This window comes from Moschus berezovskii, chromosome 12, assembly GCF_049115385.1.
Source record: "Moschus berezovskii isolate FMDL1 chromosome 12, NW_MosBer_1.0, whole genome shotgun sequence".
Lineage (NCBI taxonomy): Eukaryota > Metazoa > Chordata > Mammalia > Artiodactyla > Moschidae > Moschus > Moschus berezovskii.
Window position 1 is genome coordinate 70,550,378 of NC_142471.1, and position 21,368 is coordinate 70,571,745.

The following is a 21,368-nucleotide window of genomic DNA, read 5'->3' on the forward strand; positions in this document are numbered from 1 at the left end:
TATCAGTTGCTTCATTTGCTATTATTGTCTCCCATTCTGAAGGTTGTCTTCTCACCTTACTTAGAGTTTCCTTTGCTGTGCAGAAGCTTTTGATTTTAATTAGGTCCCATTTGTTTATTTTTGCTTTTATTTCCAATATTCTGGGAGGTGGGTCTTGGAGGATCCTGCTGTGATTTATGTCGGAGAGTGTTTTGCCTACATTCTCCTCTACGAGTTTTATAGTTTCTGGTCTTACATTTAGATCTTTAATCCATTTTGAGTTTATTTTGGTGTATGGTGTTAGGAAGTGTTCTAGTTTCATTCTTTTACAAGTGGCTGACCAGTTTTCCCAGCACCACTTGTTAAAGAGACTGTCTTTTCTCCATTTTATATTCTTGCCTCCTTTGTCGAAGATAAGGTGTCCATAGGAGCGTGGGTTTATCTCTGGGCTTTCTATTTTGTTCCATTGATCTATATTTCTGTCTTTATGCCAGTACCATACTGTCTTGATGACTGTGGCTTTGTAATAGAGCCTGAAGTCCGGCAGGTTAATTCCCCCAGTTCCATTCTTCTTCCTCAAGATTGCTTTGGCTATTCGAGGTTTTTTGTATTTCCATACAAATTGTGAGATTATTTGTTCTAGTTCTGTGAAAAATATTGTTGGTAGCTTGATAGGGATTGCATTGAATGTATAAATTACTTTGGGTAGTATACTCATTTTTACAATATTTATTCTTCCAATCCATGAACACGGTATATTTCTCCATCTATTCATGTCCTCTTTGATTACTTTCACTAGTGTTTTATAGTTTTCTATGTACAAGTCTTTTGTTTCCTTAGGTAGATATATTCCTAAGTATTTAATTCTTTTCGTTGCAACAGTGAATGGAATAGTTTCCTTAATTTCTCTTTCTATTTTCTCATTATTAGTGTATAGGAATGCAAGGGATTTCTGTGTGTTGATTTTATATCCTGCAACTTTGCTGTAATCATTGATTAGCTCTAGTAGTTTTCTGGTAGAGTCTTTAGGGTTTTCTGTGTAGAGGATCATGTCATCAGCGAACAGTGAAAGCTTTACTTCTTCTTTTCCAATTTGTATTCCTTTTATGTCTTTTTCTGCTCTGATTGCTGTGGCCAAAACTTCCAGAACTATGTTGAATAGTAGTGGTGAGAGTGGGCACCCTTATCTTGTTCCTGACTTTAGGGGAAATGCTTTCAGTTTTTCACCATTGAGGATAATGTTTGCTGTGGGTTTGTCATATATAGCTTTTATTATGTTGAGGTATGTCCCTTCAATTCCCACTTTCTGGAGAGTTTTTATCAAAAATGGATGTTGAATTTTGTCAAAGGCTTTCTCTGCATCTATTGAGATAATCATATGATTTTTATTTTTCAGTTTGTTAATGTGGTGTATTACGTTGATTGATTTGCATATATTGAATAATGACTCTAACTTATTTCGTCTCCAGCCCTGCCTTCTCTCTGATGCTAGGTCCACGTTGCCCGCTTCCACATGGCATCTCCACCTAGATGCCACCCAGCACTCCAAAGTCGGTATGTCCAACACTGAAATCGCAGCTGGGCCTCCTGCTTCAGTTAGCAAGGGCCATCATCTTCCTAGTCACTCAAACTCAAACTCAGAACTCCAGAGCCTTCATCTCTCATGGTCTCCAGGGTTAATCTGTAATAAAAACCAGGAAGACCCTCTCTATCTTGCCTATCTCATGGGATGGTCATGAAAGCCAATAGGCACACAAGGAGAGGGGCCAGGTCATTACCCTGAAAGTTTCTGCCTCTTCACCCACGAGTCCGGCCATGGCTGACACAGGGAGCACAGGTCCATAGATAGGATCCTTGGGCAATGACTGGGGAAAAATGACATCTGTCTCATTAAAAAATGATCCATCTTCCAAAGGCAGTTTTACTGACCTGTAGGGGCAAAAAAGACATCAGAATAATCAGATTAACAGAAACTAGTCACTGATGGAACTGCTTCATATAAGTAGTAAGCAAAGTGGGAGGTGTTACAACTCATTAAAAAAAAACTAACAGAAACCAGATAAAAAAGTAGATTTAAAGCTATTTATCATAAAAGGACAGGTAATACACAGTCATGAATCAAGTACATACGGATTTTTCATACATTTTAAAAGTTAGTATCTAAAGCAGAAATTGGAAACTTGAATGCTGCCAGGGGTCAGGCTAGTGCTGTGTGACCAGGTGGGACTGTGGCAGATGGGAAAGTATTTTCCCTTCTGTGAGACAGTGGAAAAAAAATATATAGGGTCTCTACCTAGTTTCCCAGCACAGAGTTCCTGAAACTCTTATAAGTTCCTAAGTGCATTAGGAGGTTCTTTTGTTCTATTGAGGCAATTCTGGGTGGGCTCCTGAAAGGCTCCTGAATGGGTACTGCTCACCAGAAAGACCAAGACATGACTAGAAGCTTGGAAGTTTCGACTTCTACTCCCATCTTCCAGAGAGAGCAGAAGAGCTAGAAATGGAGCAAATAATTGATCACGTAATGGTAGGGAGTGTGGAGAGCTTCCAGGTTGGTGAACACATACACTGGGAGGGTGATGCAGTCCAACTGACTCCCAGAAATGGGACAGAAATTCCGCCATTCAAGACCCTCCAAGACCTCAGCCCATCTATCACCATCTGGCTGCTCATCTGCATCCTTTATCATATCCTTCAGTAAACTAGTAAACGTAAGTAAGTGCTGTCCTGAGTTCTGTGAGTTGTTCTTACAGATTAATGTAACCCAAGGAGTGGGTCATTGAAATCTCTAATCTGTAGCTGGTTAGTTGGAAGTACAGGTAACAATCTAGTCTGAAGCTAGCATCTGAAGTGGAAGGGGGAGGGCAGTCTTGTAGGACCGAACCCTTAGCCTGTGGAATCTGGCTCTGTCTCTGAGTGTCAGAATTGAGTTGAATTGTAAACACCCAGCTGGTATCACGGAGAATTGTTTGGTGTGGGGGCGGGGCGGGGGGGGACTTCCTCCACAAATGTGAGAAATGAAGTGTTCATTGTGAGAGTAAAGGAGACTCATGAGGAAGAAAAACACAGCAGGGAAGAACTAGGCTTTTTCTGACAAAGAAACAGAAAATCTAAGAATTTTTTCTCTGTACACACCTCCTAAAGCTGACAGGTACCACTCAGTTCTTATAGAAAAATCACAACTCAACAGTCAGAACTAGAGAAGAATATTCAAGGGAAGCAAAAGAAAATGTGATAAATTACTTGCCTGCCCTGGCAAAGATCTGATAGAGGTATTATCCACTTTATGAAAAGGTACAGTGTTGTCAATTCTGCCCTGAGATAGATTTGGCTATTCAGTGGATTCTCTTAAAAATGAAACTGAGACATAAAGAATACTGAGGAGGAAGAAGTGCCTCTCTAGGGTTCTCCAATTTGAAAACTTTATTAACTAGCTTTACATTTCTCTTTAAGAAGGCAGGTTTTCAAAATCTGCAACTTCAAGAATGTGCATTTCCAATGTCCCCTTAGTCTTTGACTTTGGGGAGTGTGGAGAGAATGGTAGGCTCAGGACCACCTTAAGTCTGAACTCTTTTCAACAAAGGTACCATGATCATCAACTATCACCAGGATATTGGTCTTTGAACTTCTCCTTGACCCAGTCCTATTGAAATAGGCAATTCCATGACTTCACTACATGCAATGACCCTTTTGTTTATAGACAATGTAGCTGAAGATATAATCTATACACTTCCCATATCTAAAATGTTCTTATTTTTGAGATTTCAATTGGATATCAAAGTAACAGGAACAAAAAGCAATAACACGATCTTTTAGAAATACATATATATTCAATACAATAGGCATATTTTGAAACGGCAAGAGTAAATACAACTTTGGAAAATTAAACCATGTAGGAATAAGGTTTGAAGAAGGCAATGGCAAGCCACTCCAGTACTCTTGCCTAGAAAATCCCATGGATGGAGGAGCCTGGTAGGCTGCAGTCTGTGGGGTCGCTAAGGGTCGAACACTACTGAGCGACTTCACTTTCATTTTTCACTTTCACACATTGGAGAAGGAAATGGCAACCCACTCCAATGTTCTTGCCTGGAGAATCCCAGGGGTGGAGGAGCCTGGTGGGCTTCCGTCTATGGGGTCACACAGAGTCAGACACGACTGAAGTGACTTAGTAGCAGCAGCAGCAGCAGGAATAAGTTTGACATTTAAACTCAATGGGAAATCAAGTTAAAGAGAACCCCTTCAAAATGCAACCAACCACTCCGAAGTATGGAAAAAGATGTTTTAAGATGTGTGCATAAAGCCATTTAATTCACCAAATCGACCCAATCCCATTACATGAATGCAAACAAAAATCCCCACTTTGCTATGTTGTAATGAAGTCTACTGCAAGGAGATCCAACCAGTCCATTCTAAAGGAGATCAGTCCTGGGTGTTCATTGGAAGGACTGATGCTAAAGCTGAAACTGCAATACTTTGGCCACCTCATGCGACGAGTTGACTCACTGGAAAAGACTCTGATGCTGGGAGGGTTTTGGGGCAGGAGGAGAAGGGGACGACAGAGAATGGGATGGCTGGATGGCATCACTGACTTCAATGGACATGAGTTTGAGTGAACTCCGGGAGTTGGTGATGGACAGGGAGGCCTGGCGTGCTGTGATTCATGGGGTCACGGAGAGTCGGACACGACTGAGCGACTGAACTGAACTGAACTGAATGAAGTCTCTTACTTTGCTTTGAGATAATGTTCCTGGTTACTTCTTTCGATGGTCCACACAGTTACTGCACTTGGACTTGACAAGCACAGCTGGTGCCAATTCATGGGGTTAAAAGTCATCTGGCTCACATCTACACCAGGTTGTGACTTCCTGCACAAAATGACACCTGATTCCCAGTTCCTGAAACAAAATTGAGTTTGGTGAAAAATAATTCATTCGAATTTCATGTCTTGAGAACATATATCTAAAGTCCCTTGGACTGCAAGGAGATCCAACCAGTCCATTCTGGAGGAGATCAATCCTGGGTGTTCATTGGAAGGACTGATGCTAAAACTGAAACTCCAATACTTTGGCCACCTCATGCGACGAGTTGACTCACTGGAAAAGAGTCTGATGCTGGGAGGGATTGGGGGCGGGAGGAGACGGGGACGACAGAGAATGAGATGGCTGGATGGTATCACCGACTCGATGGACATGAGTTTGAGTGAACTCCAGGAGTTGGTGATGGACAGGGAGGCCTGGCGTGCTGTGATTCATGGGGTCGCAAAGAGTCGGACACGACTGAGCGACTGAACTGAACTGAATTGGGTTGGCCATAAAGTTCATTCAGGCTTTTCCATAAGAGAGAATGAAAACCTGAATGAATTTTTGGCCATCCCCAAAACTTGAAAACAACTTACATAACTTGAGAATTTATTATATAATTTATTAATCTATTATCTTAATATCAAGGTTAAAATAATTATGCTTATAATTATAGTGTACCCTCCTAGGAAAGCAAAACAATTATTTTAAAATATTACTCTGCAATGTGCTACTAAGGCTGTTTCACGCTCCTTATCAAATCTGGATTTGACCCATTTATACCTAGAAAGGGGCTTCCCTGGTGGCTCAGAGGTTAAAACGTCTGCCTCCAATGAGGGAGACCCAGGTTCGATCCCTGGGTTGGGAAGAGCCCCTGGAGAAGGAAATGGCAACCCACTCCAGTATTCTTGCCTGGAGAATCCCATGGATGGAGAAGTCTGGTAGGCTACAGTCCATGGGGTCACAAAGAGTTGGACACGACTGAGCGATTTCACTCACTCACATCTAGAAAGTGGAAAGTACCATCACATGTGCTGAAAAGTGTAGATGCCTAAATTGCTTAGTACTACAGATGAATACTCCTTATAAGTTGAGATGCCCTGTATGCACTGATGCCAGCTGATCATTTATTGAGTTTTAAAAATCACAGTAGGCTTCCCAGGTGGCTCAGCACTAAAGAATCCACTTGCCAATGCAGGAGATCCGGGTTCAGTCCCTGGGTGGGGAAGATCCCCTGGAGAAGGAAATGGCAACCCACTCCAGTATTCTTCTTGCTTGGGAAATCCCATGGACAGAGCAGCCTGGCGGACTACAGTCCACGGGGTGTCAAAGAGTCAGACACGACTTAGGGACTAAACCACTACCACCTGTCCCTGGAAGATCCCATAGGGTTATGCTCGGTTACATTGTTTGGTTTTTGCCCCTTTAACAACAAACAAAAATCATAATACTAGTACTTTAAAACAGATTAATTCATTTACCCACTTGAGAGAATATCTTGTATGCCTATCATGAGCAAGGTCCTTTGCTAGATAAAATAAACAGAAGAAAAATTCACGTGAGCTATCCCCTCACAAGGAGCCAGAACTCCACTCAGGGTTGCGAATTGCAAACTAGAACTAAATCGTGTGGAGTTCACCCTGTCTCTTGGCTCCCTCTTGCTTCCACCTCCTTCCATCCCCATCACAGAGGTCCCATCCATCACATTAACTAATCTCTTGCTCGTATCACTGATTCCCTGGATTGTTTTTACTTTCTGCCTCAGATGCCTGGGAAAACACATCAACCCTGGATGGATATGGCTGAAAACCTGAGCTGCTGAAACAAATGAACAAATATCACAGGACTATGTGTGTCGGTGATATTATAAATTCATGTTTACCACCAATGAGGACCCTCAATACAACCTCCAACCCTCCTCTGTTTCTCTGGTTAGTTCTCTTTCCTATTCTCTAAAGTGCTGATTTTTAATATTCTCTATTTAGAAGGCTCTAACTCCTCCAGCTTCTTCTTACTCTCAGTAAATGGCCTTGACTTCGATGAAGAAAACAGAGGTTATCAGCAGAGAATTCCTCCAAATTTCTGAGATCCAGTGTGACAACCTGCCAAGTTCTGTATCATTCTTTCCTTATCCTCTTCTGCTTAAGGCCAGTTTTACCACCTGTGCTCTGGACCCTACAGGTCTTGACTTCTTAAGAACATTAGTTTACCCATTATTCCTTCTCTTTTGCACCTCCGGGCTCTCCCTCTCTCCTGACTCCTCTCTGTCAACCCTGAAGTGCTCATCTGTACCATCTTAAAAAACATCCCGCCCCTAATCTCACACTTTCACGTCTCTCTTCCCTTGGAGCCAGCCTCCCTGAGTGAGTTGTTCAAACTCACTGCGTCCTCTTCCTCACTCCTGCTTTCCCCTCATCCCAGGATATCTGCACCCTGTCACCACCATTCCACTGACATAAATATCTGTCTCCCATCTGTCTGTCTCCAAGATTCACTGACATCCACCTTCATCCCAAACCTGGCAGGCTCTTTTCAATCCTTGTCTAACTTAACTTCTGCAGGACTGGACTCCGCTCACCACAGCTACCTTCTGGGATGACTCTTGGACTCTCTGTCACAAAGCTCTTATGTGAAACCCCTGTCAGTCCCATGCTATCTCTGGGCCCTGGATCACCTGTTCTGCCTAGCTGACTTGGTGGCTGTCTAACTGCATAGGCTTCCACTAACTTCAGGGGCCCACTTTGCTTGAACCTCATCTCACGCCTGCTCTACACACCCAGGGCCTCAGGTGGCACTAAGTCTGAAAGTGGGGCGGAGTTAATACCCTGTGCAGGGGACTTCTGATTGATGGGGTAAGAGGGGTGGGGGGCAAGTTTCCATATCTCCCTCTCCCCTTCCCAGTCCCTTGTGTCACTGCCCAGAGACTGTCCATGTTCACAGTATTCCACACAGCTTCTCAAAAGACCACCTGTGGGACAGAGCAGCTAAGTGGTGTCCAGTGAATTAATGTGCACTCACATTGGCTCTCTTCCTACCCTCCCTCTTTCTAGCTTGCCTCCTTCCTGGAACTGTACTCTCTCCTAAAGAAGGGGCATGTGAGTTTCTGCCTCAGGCTCTGCTTTCTTCAGAATCCAGGCTCAGGTGCGCTCTGGAACCTCCATGCCCCAGTCCGTCCGCGCCCCATGACTGCTCCTTCTGAGTGTCCAATGAGGCCCTCTTCCCCTTTCAGTCCCTTTTATTGGCATTCCTCTAGGTTCTGTCCAAGGCTCTCTGCAGGTGCTCTATCCACTTTCAGCACTCAGACTACTAATCTAATTGAATAACTCCCAAATGGTAACCTCCAGCACTCTCTCCTGAGCTCTGGTCCTAGCTATCTAGGATAGAGGCAAACTGCGTCTCTCAAAATCTATCCTCCGTTTCTCCTTCCTAGTAACAGAACCCCCTAGTCTTTAACCAGGTACATGGTCACCCACAGTAGGACCATATTTCCCAGCATGCTTTGTAGCTTCATGTGGCTTGTGATTAAGCTGGCCAGTGGGCTCTAAGAGATAGTGATGCATGCAATTCCCACGCTATGTGTCCAACAAAGGTTTGTGTTCTCCCCATTATGCTTTTCCCTTCCACGTGGCTCCCAAAAATATACGGCTGGTGCCCCACTTTAGACTAGAGATGAGGGCAACACCCTAGGAATGTAAGAACAACAGAATAGAGGAGATAGATCCCAGACACTGGTAAGCCACCAGATCAGCCATGGGCTGCTCATATCCAAACTGTTACATGGGAGAAAAAAAAAACTCCTGTCTTGTTTAAGCTATCTCTTTAGGGTGATTTGGGTTTCTGTGGCAGCAACTGAACTTAATCCTAACTGATATATCAACTTCCAACTAGACATCACCATTTCTTTATCTCTGGCACCCTCAACTCAGCTTGTCCCAACTCATCTTCCCCAATCGCCTCTTCCAACCTCCCTCCACCCAGGCCTTCTAGATCTTTCTGAAAAGCACCATAATGTCCCCAAGTTTCCTAAGTCACAACTCTGGGTAAAACCCTCAACTGTCCCTCTCACTCAGCACTGCACCCAACATTCAGTCAGTCACCAAGCCCAATGGTGCTGCCTCCTAAACACCTCCCAAATATCTCTACTTTCCTGCATCCCTATGCTCACTATTCCAGTCCATGCCACAACTATCTCTCATCTGGACCACCAAAGCCTCCTAATTGATGTTCCCTCCTTGATGTGACCAGATCTTTATATGCAGACTGATCATGTCATTTTCACATCCCTAGTAAAAGTCCTTAATAGACTCCCATTGCCTCTATGATAAAGGATGTGCCAACTTGCATGACTTATACAGAGGATGAATATGCTTTGCATTAATTATTAATAACATACCCCTTTCATTCTCACAATTCAGATTTGGATGATAAACTACACAGTCACATATTTACAAGACTGATCACACACTGACCTCACACTGTCCCTTTGGGCTTGCCTCTCATGGCTGGTCTCTTGTTTACATCATTCAGTTCAGTTCAGTTCAGTCGCTCAGTCGTATCCGACTCTCCGCGACCCCATGAATCACAGCACACCAGGCCTCCCTGTCCATCACCAACTCCTGGAGTTCACTCCAACTCATGTCCACAGAATTGGTGATGCCATCCAGCCATCTCATTCTTGGTCATCCCCTTCTCCTCCCGCCCCCAACCTTTCCCAGCATCAGAGTCTTTTCCAGTGAGTCAACTCGTCGCATGAGGTGGCCAAAGTATTGCAGTTTCAGCTTTAGCATCAGTCCTTCCAATGAACACCCAGGATCAATCTCCCTTAGAATGGACTGGTTGGATCTCCTTGCGGTACAAGGGACTCTCAAGAGTCTTCAACACACAGTTCAAAAGCATCAATTCTTCGGCGATCAGCTTTCTTCATTAAGACCTCTTAACTAAATCTTCAAATTTGCCATATTTTCTGACCTCATGGCCTCTGCTTAGAATCTTCTTCCTTCTCCTCTTCACAAATCCCATTCCTCCTCATCTTTTAGGCATTGTTATGGATTGATTTGTGTCTCCCACAATTCATAGGTTAAGGTCCTCCCCCTCAATATCTCAGAATGTGACCTTATTTGGAAGGAGGGTCTTTTCCTAAATGAAATGAAGTCATTTAGTGTGGCCCAACTCCAATATGATTAGTAACCCTATAAAAGGGGAAATTAAGAGACAGATATGCAAACAAGGAGAACACCATGTGAACATGAGGACAGTTATTCACAATCAGGAACAGATTCTCCGTCACAGCCCTCAGCAGGAATCAACCCTGCTGATACCTTAATCTCAGATTTCTGCCCTCCAGAACTGAGACAATAAATTTCTGTGGTTAAACCACTTAGCTTGCGGTACTTTGTTAATGGCAACCCTAGCAAACTGAAACAATCATTAACAGGTGAGTGAGTAAACAGATAGTGCTATATACCATGGAATACAAAGGAATGAACTATTAAAACACACAGCAGCATGGGAGAATTTAAAAATAACTGTGCAGCATGGAAGAAGTCAGATGAAAAAAATAGTAATGTATATGCAATTCTATAAAATGCAAACTCAGAGTGAGAGAAAATACACCACTGGCTCCCCAGGGGTGAAGGCAGGGAAGCAAGGGTGCACAGGTCTGTGTGCCCAGTCACCAGTCGTGGCCGACTCTATGAGGCCCCATGGACTGCAGCCCCAGGCTTCTCTGTCCATGGGATCTCCCAGGCAAGAAGAATATTGGAGTGGGTTGCTGTTTCCTTCTCCAGGGGATGTCCCCAACACAGGGATCCACCCTGAGTCTCTTGCATTCCCTGCATTGCCAGATGGATGCTCTACCCTGGGAAGCCACAGCCACAGGTATGTGTGGCATACCTGGATCTGAAGGGAGGATCTGAAGGAGCACAGGAAAACTTTCGGAGCTGATGGATATAGTCATCATCCTGACCAGGGTGATGGTTTCATGAATAAGTCAAAAGTCATCAAGTTGTATATATATAGTCTATTATACATCAACTATATCTCAGTAAAGTTGTTTTATGTTTTTTAAAGTAACTCTACATAAACTAAATGTTGTTCTCTGAATCTAGATTATTACATTCTTCCATGAGAAATGCCGGTTGGTGTGTGTGTGTGAGCACTCAGTGATGTCTAACTCTTTGCAGCCCTATGGACTGACACCCACCATCACCACTGTCCATGAGACTTTCCAGTTAAGAATACTGGAGTCAGTTGCCATTTACTTCTCCAGGGGATCTTCCCTACCCAGGGACTGAATCCAAGTTTCTTGCATCTCCTGCATTGGCAGGTGGCTTCTTTAACAGCTGAGCCACCACAGAAGCCCCGAGAAAAGCTGGTATGTAAGAGGTATTCTCAATCATCTTTGGAACATTCCATATTTCACCTTAATAAGACAAATTTCCCTCACAAGGAGTCTATATTGTGGATAGAACAGTGAGTGCATCTTTGAAGGTGGCCACATGAAGTGACCCAGCAAAGATCAGACATATGTCTTATTAACAAGTATTTTCTTTACAGCTGGAAAATGGGGTATGATGTTCTACTCTTTGAACATATAATTGTTCTAATGTCCCTAAAAATAATTACTTCAAACTGAGCTCTCATATAGAGACATCTTAGTTTCAACATTAGTGGAAAGTATAAAATAATTCAAAGGTTATGATTTAAGAAAAGATAAAACTTTATGTAATTATCCATGTATTCTTTACCTGACAAAGGAATATTATAACACATTAAGAAGAAGAGAAAGACAGTAATTAATCTCTTTTAGCTTTTGCCCTGCCAATTTGCTGCCTGAAAGTGGTGATTATATTAAGCCAATGATTAGGACTTGTATTTGTTTCACTTTTCCTTGTTCCAGATTTTTCATGTAGATGTCCTTTGATATAATCTAGAAGGACAAGATTAAAATGTGACGCAATGAAAAGAATTCTGCAGGAGGCTGCAACTTACCAGAGGGCCAGTTCAAATTCTGGGAGGGAGGAGTAACTAGCCAGGTAGTTGCCACAGTAACTGAAGGAAAGTAATGTGTAGTCTAGGAGAACGTCGCCTGTAATATAAAAACCCAGTAGAAGGGTTTGATCGTGTTCAGGTTAACTGTAGTCTTACGGTTTAATTTACCCTACTTAATAATTTTTACATAATTCAAAAGCTTTGGCCCCTAGAATAAGAGATGTCTTGACTGACATCTAACGCTATTAATAGAAAGTTATGAGCAAAGTTAAGATCCATTTTTAAAAGATTTTAGAGTGAATTAAGCCATGAGGTCTCTGTCCCATGACTTCAGTGCAAAATTGAGTACACTGCACCATGTACATCCCCATGCGACTTGAAATGACCCAAGAATAAATACATGAAACATGGTGATTAGAAAAGTTATTCATTCAGACAACTTGAAAAACCTTGAAGAGTTGCCATAATTCTAGCTTGCCTCCATATCTCCGTCCCATAGGTCATATGTGGCCCTTAGCTTAATATCTTTCAGTCTTTAGAACAACTAAAAAAGTTGTTTTCTCATTTGTACCTGCAGCTGAAGAAATGAAACATGACTTTAAAAGTCTTAGCAACATGTTTAAAATGTGCATAGTGAGGATGCTAATACAGGGAAGTATCTGCTTCTGCCTTCCTTATTTGTGAGGCTCTGGTTTCCCCTCCTTTAGCTGCTGCTCCTCAGTGTGGTTCCATAGATGCAAGCTTTGCCTTCTATGTTTGTCTTCTTTACATTCGTGTCGTGTCTTTGTATCACTTTTTACCTCTACCTTCAACAACAATAACAAAAATGTTACCAATTTAACACTCTGCCTAGCAATTATAAGCTTTAAAAAAAACTGTGACCTTGATAAGCAGAAAAATTTCATCTCAGTTTAAGAAACTCTTTTAAATGAATGTTGAAAAATAAATAAAATGAATGTTGAAAAATAAATAAAATGAATATTGAGATGGAAGACTTTATGCTTTTGGACATTGCTAGTCTTGTGGTTTGGACAAGTTCTTTTCCCACTGCTCTATCAGAATATCTGTCTTTTTTCCTTATCATTTCATAAATGCTCTGAAAATACTTGGTCATATTTGTTCAAATATTTCCCTCAGTTTGTTATTTTCTTTTTAAGTTTTATGGTATTTTAGATGTTCACAAGTTTTAAATTTGTATATAATCAAAAATATGTCTATTTTAATTTGCATCCTTTATGTGAAAAGTTCTCTGTCCTCAAATTATTTCAATTTTCCACCACATATTTTCTACTTTTCGATGGGTTTATTTATAATGAGCTCTTGTTTTTGTTTGATATAAGTTTTGGTGTACAGTATGATAACAATGAGTACCTAACTTGATACTTTTGTTCTGATAAGTTTTCTTAACACCATCATTGAATAATCCAGATCATCTACTGTGTGTGTGTGTGCATGTCTGGGAGCATCTTCATCATATACTTAGCTTTATAGATCCTAAAGCCTGTCCCCAGCCTTCAACTCTTCCACTGATGGAGTGAGCCCTATACCAACACCACCATCTACCTGTTTACAGCACCATTATGCTAAGGGGGCCCTTGGTCTTGGCATCAAACTCTTTCAAATTATTCTCATTCTCTACTTTTTGATCTGGAAGAACATTTATTTAAGTACTCCTGACTCTCTAAAACATGATAAACCTATGATTTACATTCTGTGAAGAATATGAGAAATATAATAACTATAATTTTCATGCACGACTATGCCTCTTTATGTTTAAATATTTTACATCAGTGACTTTTATGTTTTTCTTCATTGAGGTCAGTCACATTTCTTCCTTGAAGCATTCCTAAGTGTTTAAATCTTCCAATTGCATGGATATTTATTTTGAAATCAGCATCTTACTGAGCATTATTTTATTAGTCTTAGTGCACTATTATTTATTAACTCCTTTCCTATAGGTATACTTTTTCAGTTTCATATTTTGTTGCATTGGCTGGAAACTCCAAGTTGCTTTTTTTTTTTTTTCAAGTTGCTTTTAATACTAGTGGTAACAACAGGTATCCTCAGTGACTTAGTCCTAACTTAATTGTAAATGCTTTTAGAGTTTCATTATTTAACATGAATGCTGGCTATTGGTTTGAATTAACTTTCATTGCTTGAACAGGGCAACAGCCAAATAATAAAGCTTGGGGAAATTTTAAAGAAGAAGGGTAGTTACATTCACGTACTGACATACTTTGGAGATTATGGGTTTGGCTTCAGACCAGTGCAATAAAGCAAATATTGCATAAAGAAAGTCACAAGATATTTTTGGTTTCCCAGTACATATAAAAGTTATATTTAAACTATACTGTAGTCTAGTAAGTGTGCAATAGAATTATGTTTTTAAAATGTACCTTTCTTAATTTTAAAATATTTTATTACCAAAAGATGGGGCTTCCCTGATAGCTCAGCTGGTAAAGAATCTACCTGCAATTCAGGAGACTCTGGTTCTATTCCTGGGTAAGGAAGATCTACTGGAGAAGGTATAGGTTACCCAAGGTTATTCTTGGATTTCCCTGGTGACTCAGACTGTAAAGAATCTGCCTGCAATGTGGGAGACCTGGGTTCAATCCCTGGGTTGGGAAGATCCCCTGGAGAAGAGATTACCAAAAGATGCTAAGCATCATTTGAGCCTTTAGTAAATAAATTTTTGTTGGTAGAGGGACTTGCCTCGATGTTGACGGCTGCTGACTGATTGGGGAAGTGATTGCTGAAGGCTGGGTGACTGTGGCAATTACAGTAAGACAACAATGAAGTTTGCCATGCCAAAGTCTCTTCCTTTCATGAATGATATCTCTGTAGCATGCAATGCTGTTTGATAGCATTTTACCCAGTGTAGAACTCCTTTCAAAACTGAAGTCAGTCTTCTCAAACTCTACCATCATTTTATCAACCAAGTTTATGTAATATCCTAAGCCCTTTCTTGTCATTTCAACAACTTCAGAGCACTGTCAGCAGAAATAGATTCCAAATCAATAAACTATTTTCTTAGCTCATCCATGAAAAGAAACTGCTCATCTGTTTAAGTTTCACAATGAGAGTGCAGCAATTCAGTCACATCTTCAGGCTCCATGTCTAATTCTAGTTTTCTTGCTATTTCCACCACATGGGCAATGACTTACTCCACTAAAGTCTTGAACTGCTCAGTCATCCATCAGGGTTGGAATCCACTCCTTTCAAACTCCTATTAGTATTGATATTTTGACCTCTTTCAATGAATTACAAATGTTCTTAATTGCATCTAGAATGGTGAATCTTTTTCAGAGGTTTTCAATCTATTAATACTTTGCCCAGAAATATTAAAGGAGTCCCTCCCTATGGCACCTACAGTCTTACAAAATATATTTCTTGAACAATAGGACTTGACAGAAGAAGTTACTCCTTGATCCACAGGCTGCAGAAGGGATGTTGTGTTATCAGCCATGAAAACAACATTAATCTCATTGTACATCTTCATCAGAACCCTTGGGTGACCAGCTGCACTGTCAATGAGCAGTAATATTTTAAAAGGAATTTCTTTTCTGAGCAGTAGGTCTCAATAGTGAAACAATAAATTATTAAACATTAAATATTTTACTGAATATTAAAATATTTAGTAAAACATGCTGTAAATAGATATGCTCTCATCCAGGATGTGTAGAGTAAAGGCAACAGGATTTGTAGAGTACACACAGAGTAGATTTACCATAACTTTTAAGAGCTCTAGATTTTCAAAGTGATAAATGAGCATGGCTTCAACTTCAAGTCACAAGCTGCATTTATCCCTAACAAGAGTCAGCCTGCCTTTGAAGCTTTGAAACCAGGTACTGACCTCTTCCTCTATTTCTTTGCATTGATCACTGAGGAAGACTTTCTTATCTCTCCTTGCTATTCTTTGGAACTCTTTATTCAAATGGGTATATCTTTCCTTTTCTCCTTTGCTTTTCACTTCCCTTCTTTTCATAGCTATTTGTAAGGCATCCTCAGACAGCCATTTTGCTTTTTTGCATTTCTTTTTCTTGGGGATGGTCTTGATTCCTGTCTCATGTACAATGTCACGAACCTCCATCCATAGTTCATCAGGCACTCTATCTATCAGATCTAGTCCCTTAAATCTATTTCTCACTTCCTCTGTATAATCATAAGGGATTTGATTTAGGTCACACCTGAATGGTCGAGTGGTTTTCCCTACTTTCTTCAAGTCTGAATTTGGCAATAAGGAGTTCATGATCTGAGACACAGTCAGCTCCCAGTCTTGTTTTTGCTGACTGTATAGAGCTTCTCCCTCTTTAGCTGCAAAGAATATAATCAATCTGATTTTGGTGTTGAACATCTAGTGATGTCTATGTGTAGAGTCTTCCCTTGTGTTGTTGGAAGAGGGTGTTTGTTATGACCAGTGTGTTCTCTTGGCAGAACTCTATTAGCCTTTGCCCTGCTTCATTTTGTATTCCAAGGCCAAATTTGCCTGTTACTCCAGGTGTTTCTTACTTCCTACTTTTGCATTCCAGTCCCCTATAATGAAAAGGATATCTTTTTTGGGTGTTAGTTCTAGAAGGTCTTGAAGGTCTTCATAGATTGTTTAACTTCAGCTTCTTCAGCATTACTGTTTGGGGGATAGACTTGGATTACCGTGATATTGAATGGTTTGCCTTGGAAACAAACGGAGATCATTCTGTCATTTTTGAGACTGCATCCAAGTACTGCATTTCGGACTCTTTTGTTGACTATTTTGGCTACTCCATTTCTTCTAAGGAATTCCTGCCCACAGTAGTAGATATAATGGTCATCTGAGTTAAATTCACCCATTCCAGTCCATTTTAGTTTGCTGATTCCTAGAATGTCGATGTTCTCTCTTGCCATCTCCTGTTTGACCACTTCCAGTTTGCCTTGATTCATGGACCTAACATTCCAAGTTCCTATGCAATATTGCTCTTTACAGCATCGAACCTTGCTTCTATCACCAGTCCCATCCACAACTGGGTGTAGTTTTTGCTTTGGCTCCATCCCTCCATTCTTTCTGGAGTTATTTCTCCACTGATCTCCAATAGCATATTGGGCACCTAACGACCTGGGGAGTTCATCTTTCAGTGTCCTATCTTTTTGCCTTTTCATACTGGTCACGGGGTTCTTAAGGCAAGAACACTGAAGTAGTTTGCCATTCCCTTCTCCAGTGGACCATATTCTGTCAGGACAGAAATGGTAGGGACCTAACAGAAGCAGAAGATATTAAGAAGAGGTGGCAAGAATACAAAGAAGAATTATACAAAAAAGATCTTCAATACCCAGATAATCATGATGGTGTGATCACTCATCTAGAGCCAGACATCCTGGAATGTGAAATCAAGTGGGCCTTAGGAAGCATCACTACAAACAAAGCTAGTGGAGGTGATGGAATTCCAGTTGAGCTATTTCAAATCCTGAAAGATGATGCTGTGAAAGTGCCACACTCAATATGCCAGCAAATTTGGAAAACTCAGCAGTGGCCACAGGACTGGAAAAGGTCAGTTTTCATTCCAATCCCAAAGAAAGGCAATGCCAAAGAATGCTCAAACTACCGCACAATTGCACTCATCACCTGGTGGGCTGCCATCTATGGGGTTGCACAGAGTCAGACAAGACTGAAGCAACTTAGCAGCAGCAGCAGCACACGCTAATAAAGTAATGCTTAAAATTCTCCAAGCCAGGCTTCAGTAATATGTGAACCTTGAACTTCCAGATGTTCAACCTGGTTTAAGAAAAGGCAGAGGAACCAGAGATCAAATTGCCAATATCTGCTGGATCATGGAAAAAGCAAGAGAGTTCCAGAAAAACATCTACTTCTGCTTTATTGACTATGCCAAAGGCTTTGACTGTGTGGACCACAATAAACTCTGGAAAATTCTGAAGGAGATGGAAATACCAGACCACCTGACCTGCCTCTTGAGAAACCTGTATGCAGGTCAGGAAGCAACAGTTAGAACTGGGCATGGAACAACAGACTGGTTCCAAATAGGAAAAGCAGTAAGTCAAGGCTGTATTATGTTACCCTGCTTATTTAACTTATATGCAGAGTACATCATGAGAAACGCTGGGTTAGAAGAAGCACAAGCTGGAATCAAGATTGCCGGGAAAAATATCAATAACCTCAGATATGCAGATGACACCACCGTTATGGCAGAAAGTGAAGAAGAACTGAAGAGCCTCTTGATGAAAGTAAAAGAGGAGACTGAAAAAGTTGGCTTAAAGCTCAACATTCAGAAAACTAAGATCATGGCATCTGGTGCCATCACTTCATGGCAAATAGATGGGGAAACAGTGGAAACAGTGACTGACTTAATTTTTCTGGGCTCCAAAATCACTGCAGATGGTGACTGCAGCCATGAAATTAAAAGACGCTTACTTCTTGGAAGGAAATTTATGACCAACCTAGATAGCATATTAAAAAGCAGAGACATTACGTTGTCAACAAAGGTCCATCTAGTCAAGGCTATAGTTTTTCCAGTAGTCACATATGGATGTGAATGTTGGACTATAAAGAAAGCTGAGCACTGAAGAATTTACGCTTTTGAACTGTGGTGTTGGAAAAGACTCTTGAGAGTCCCTTGGACTGCAAGGGGATCCAACCAGTCCATCCTAAAGGAGATCAGTCCTGGGTGTTCATTGGTAGGACTGATGTTGAAGCTGAAACTCCAATACTTTGGCCACCTGATGCGAAGAGCTGATTCATTTGAAAGACCCTGATGCTGGGAAAGATTGAGGGCAGGAGGAGAAGGGGATGACAGAGGATGAGATGGCTGGATGGCATCACCGACTCAATGGACGTGGGTTTGGGTGGACTCCGGGAGTTGGTGATGGACAGGGAGGCCTGGCGTGCTGTGGTTCATGGGGTCACAAAGAGTTGGACACGACTGAGCAACTGAACTGAACTGAACTGACCTCTTCTCTCTGTATTAAAGTCCTGGAGGGCATCTTCTTCCAGTACAAAGCTGATTCATCTAAATACACTGAAAATCTGTTCCATAGTCTAGCCACCTTTATTAATTATCTTAGCAAGATCTTTTGGATGACTTCCTAGAGCTTCTACATCAGCACTTGTTGCTTCACCTTACACTTTTATATTATTGAGATGACTTCTTTCTTTAAACCTCATGAAACCAATGACTGATAGATTTGAATTTTTCTTCTATAGCTTCCTCAGTTCTCTCAGACTTCATAGAACTGAAGAGTTAGGGCCTGGCTTTTGAATAGGTTTTGGCTTAAGGGAATTTAAGGCTATTTGATCATACAGATCATTAAAACTTTCTTCATATCAGCAATGATGCTATTTTGCTTTCTTATATCTGTGTTCACTGGAGCAGCACTTTGAATTTCCTTTAAGAACTTTTCGTTTGCATTCACAACTTAGTTAACTATTTGGTGCAAGAGGCCTAGCTTTTGACCCCTCTTGCTTTTGACATGTCTTCTTCACTGAGCTTAATTATTTCTAGCTTTCGATTTAAAGGGAGAGGTGTGTGACTCTTCCTTTCACTTGAACACTTAGAGGCCATTGCAGGGTTATTGTGCTACATGCTCAGTCGTTTCAGTCGCGTTTGACTCTTTGAGACACTACAGACTGTAGCCTGCCAGACTCCTCTGTCCATGGGATTCTCCAGGCAAAAATACTGGAATGGGTTGCCGTTTCCTCCTCCAGGGAATCTTCCCTACCCAGGGATCGACCTGCATCTCCAGTGCCTCCTGCATTGCAAACAGATTCTTTACCACTGAGCTACCAGGGAAGTTATTAATGGCCTAACTTCAATATTGTAGGGTTATTAATGGGCTTAATTTCAATATTGCTGTGTCTCAAGAAATAGAGAGGCCTGAGGAGGGAAAGAGAGACAGGGGAATGATTGTTTAGTGGAACAGTCAGAATGTAACAAAAGATTTAGAGATTAAACCTGACATCTTATATGGGTGTAGTTTGTGGCACCCCAAAACAAATACAATAGTAACTGTATTCTATTGAGTAGGTCACTGATCACTATAACAAATATTATAATAATTAGAAAACTTGAAAACTTGTAATAACTACTAAAATGTGACACAGAGACACGAAGTGAGCAAATACTTAAATGTTAAAATGGTGCCAGTAGACTGGCTCAATGCAGGGCTGCAACGAACCTTCAATCTTTAAAAAATTCAGTATCTATAAAGCACAATAAACCAAAGCATAATAGAACAAGATATGCCTGTAGATAGTTCCCAATGTATGAGTCAGGGTTATGTGTTAAATGTTGTTTTACTCTGGTGAGAACACAGATTTCCCACAGATAAAATATTAAATGATAAATTTCTTGGCATGATCCAAACACTTCTTTCACCAAAAGTTACAGAACTAAGACACTACAGCCTCATGCCCTCCTGAGCTTTCTGCCCAAGATGTGCTACACGAGGGAATGGTTACATGGGGGCTTCAGCAGATGCCTGAAGGCTAGTCTGGGACAGTTGTATCTATGAATAAGTTAATAATAACTTAAATGGTAGGAAACATTGATTGACATTGTATATATGACATACAGAGAAAGAAGCGGCAACCCACTCCAGTATTCTTGCCTGGGAAATTCCATGGACAGAGGAGCCTAGTGTACTATCCATGGGGTTGCAAGAGTCAGACATGAAAAAACAACATGTGAGATATTTATATATATATATATATATATACACATATTTTCACATACATTATATATTATGCAATTATGTATATTATATATAATTTCATTTGTTAACAGTAGATACCATTATCTTCATTTCATGCATAAGGAAATTGAGGCTCAGAGACTTTCCTTTAGAAGCTATATGATATCCATTCAGTTAGATTTTCAATAAATCATAAGGAAAGAAAATATTGTTCTGAAAAAGGTTTACAAACAGTATTTACTGTTCTAATAGAGTATTCTAATCCAGCGCCTTTCAAGTTTAATGTACTATGAATCACCTAGGGAATCTGGTTAAAATGTAGATTTCAATTCAGTAGGTATTGGATGAGAGCAGAGTTTCTGCATTTACAAGCATCCGAGGTGATGCAATGTTGATTGTAAGGAGAACACATAATGAGTAGCAAGGCTCTAGCCTACTTAATTAAATTCTCAGTGATCACCCTGTTTCCTTCCTTATAAATGTGTATTCCAAAAAAACAAAACAAAAAACACCAAAACTGAAAAAAAAATCTTTAAAAAAAAAAGAAAGAAAGAAAACCTTTATGTATAAGAGCTAGATCTGGTCACATCTTAAAACAAAATCTTTCTGTCACGTCAGAGGAAGGGTCTTGTAAGATACCTTTTAATTTGGTCCTTCTGGTTAATCCAGGAAAGTTGTATATGTATATGAGTGGTCTTAGCCGTCGATCAGAAAAAGCCACAACTTCATAAGGAATGTTAGTTGCTACGACACCCACAATTCCATTCATACACTGGAGTACAGTTCTTTTCTTTGTTTCAATATTGATAAATATTACGAAATTCCCAGAAGGGTAGCAAATGGTGCTGTCGTTGACAAAATGAACATTCTGCTTGGGGAATCCTTGCACCCATCTTTGGGAAAAAAAATATAGGTCACATCAGTAGA

General features: G+C 40.8%; 1 protein-coding gene across 3 annotated transcripts in view; it reads right to left on the reverse strand.

Moving 5' to 3' along the window:
* CFAP43 (cilia and flagella associated protein 43) overlaps positions 1–21,368 on the reverse strand; it is a 110,909-nt gene that overhangs the window by 87,606 nt on the left and 1,935 nt on the right. For 2 of the 3 annotated variants that reach the window (XM_055424712.2, XM_055424711.2), the window contains exons 2-5: positions 21,081–21,334; positions 11,766–11,862; positions 4,704–4,871; positions 1,758–1,908 (exon numbers count right to left, since the gene is read on the reverse strand). In XM_055424712.2, the coding sequence (XP_055280687.2) occupies positions 1,758–1,908; positions 4,704–4,871; positions 11,766–11,862; positions 21,081–21,334 (670 nt within the window). The remainder of the gene's footprint in view (positions 1–1,757; positions 1,909–4,703; positions 4,872–11,765; positions 11,863–21,080; positions 21,335–21,368) is intronic. The other variant, XM_055424713.2, reaches the window with a different exon arrangement.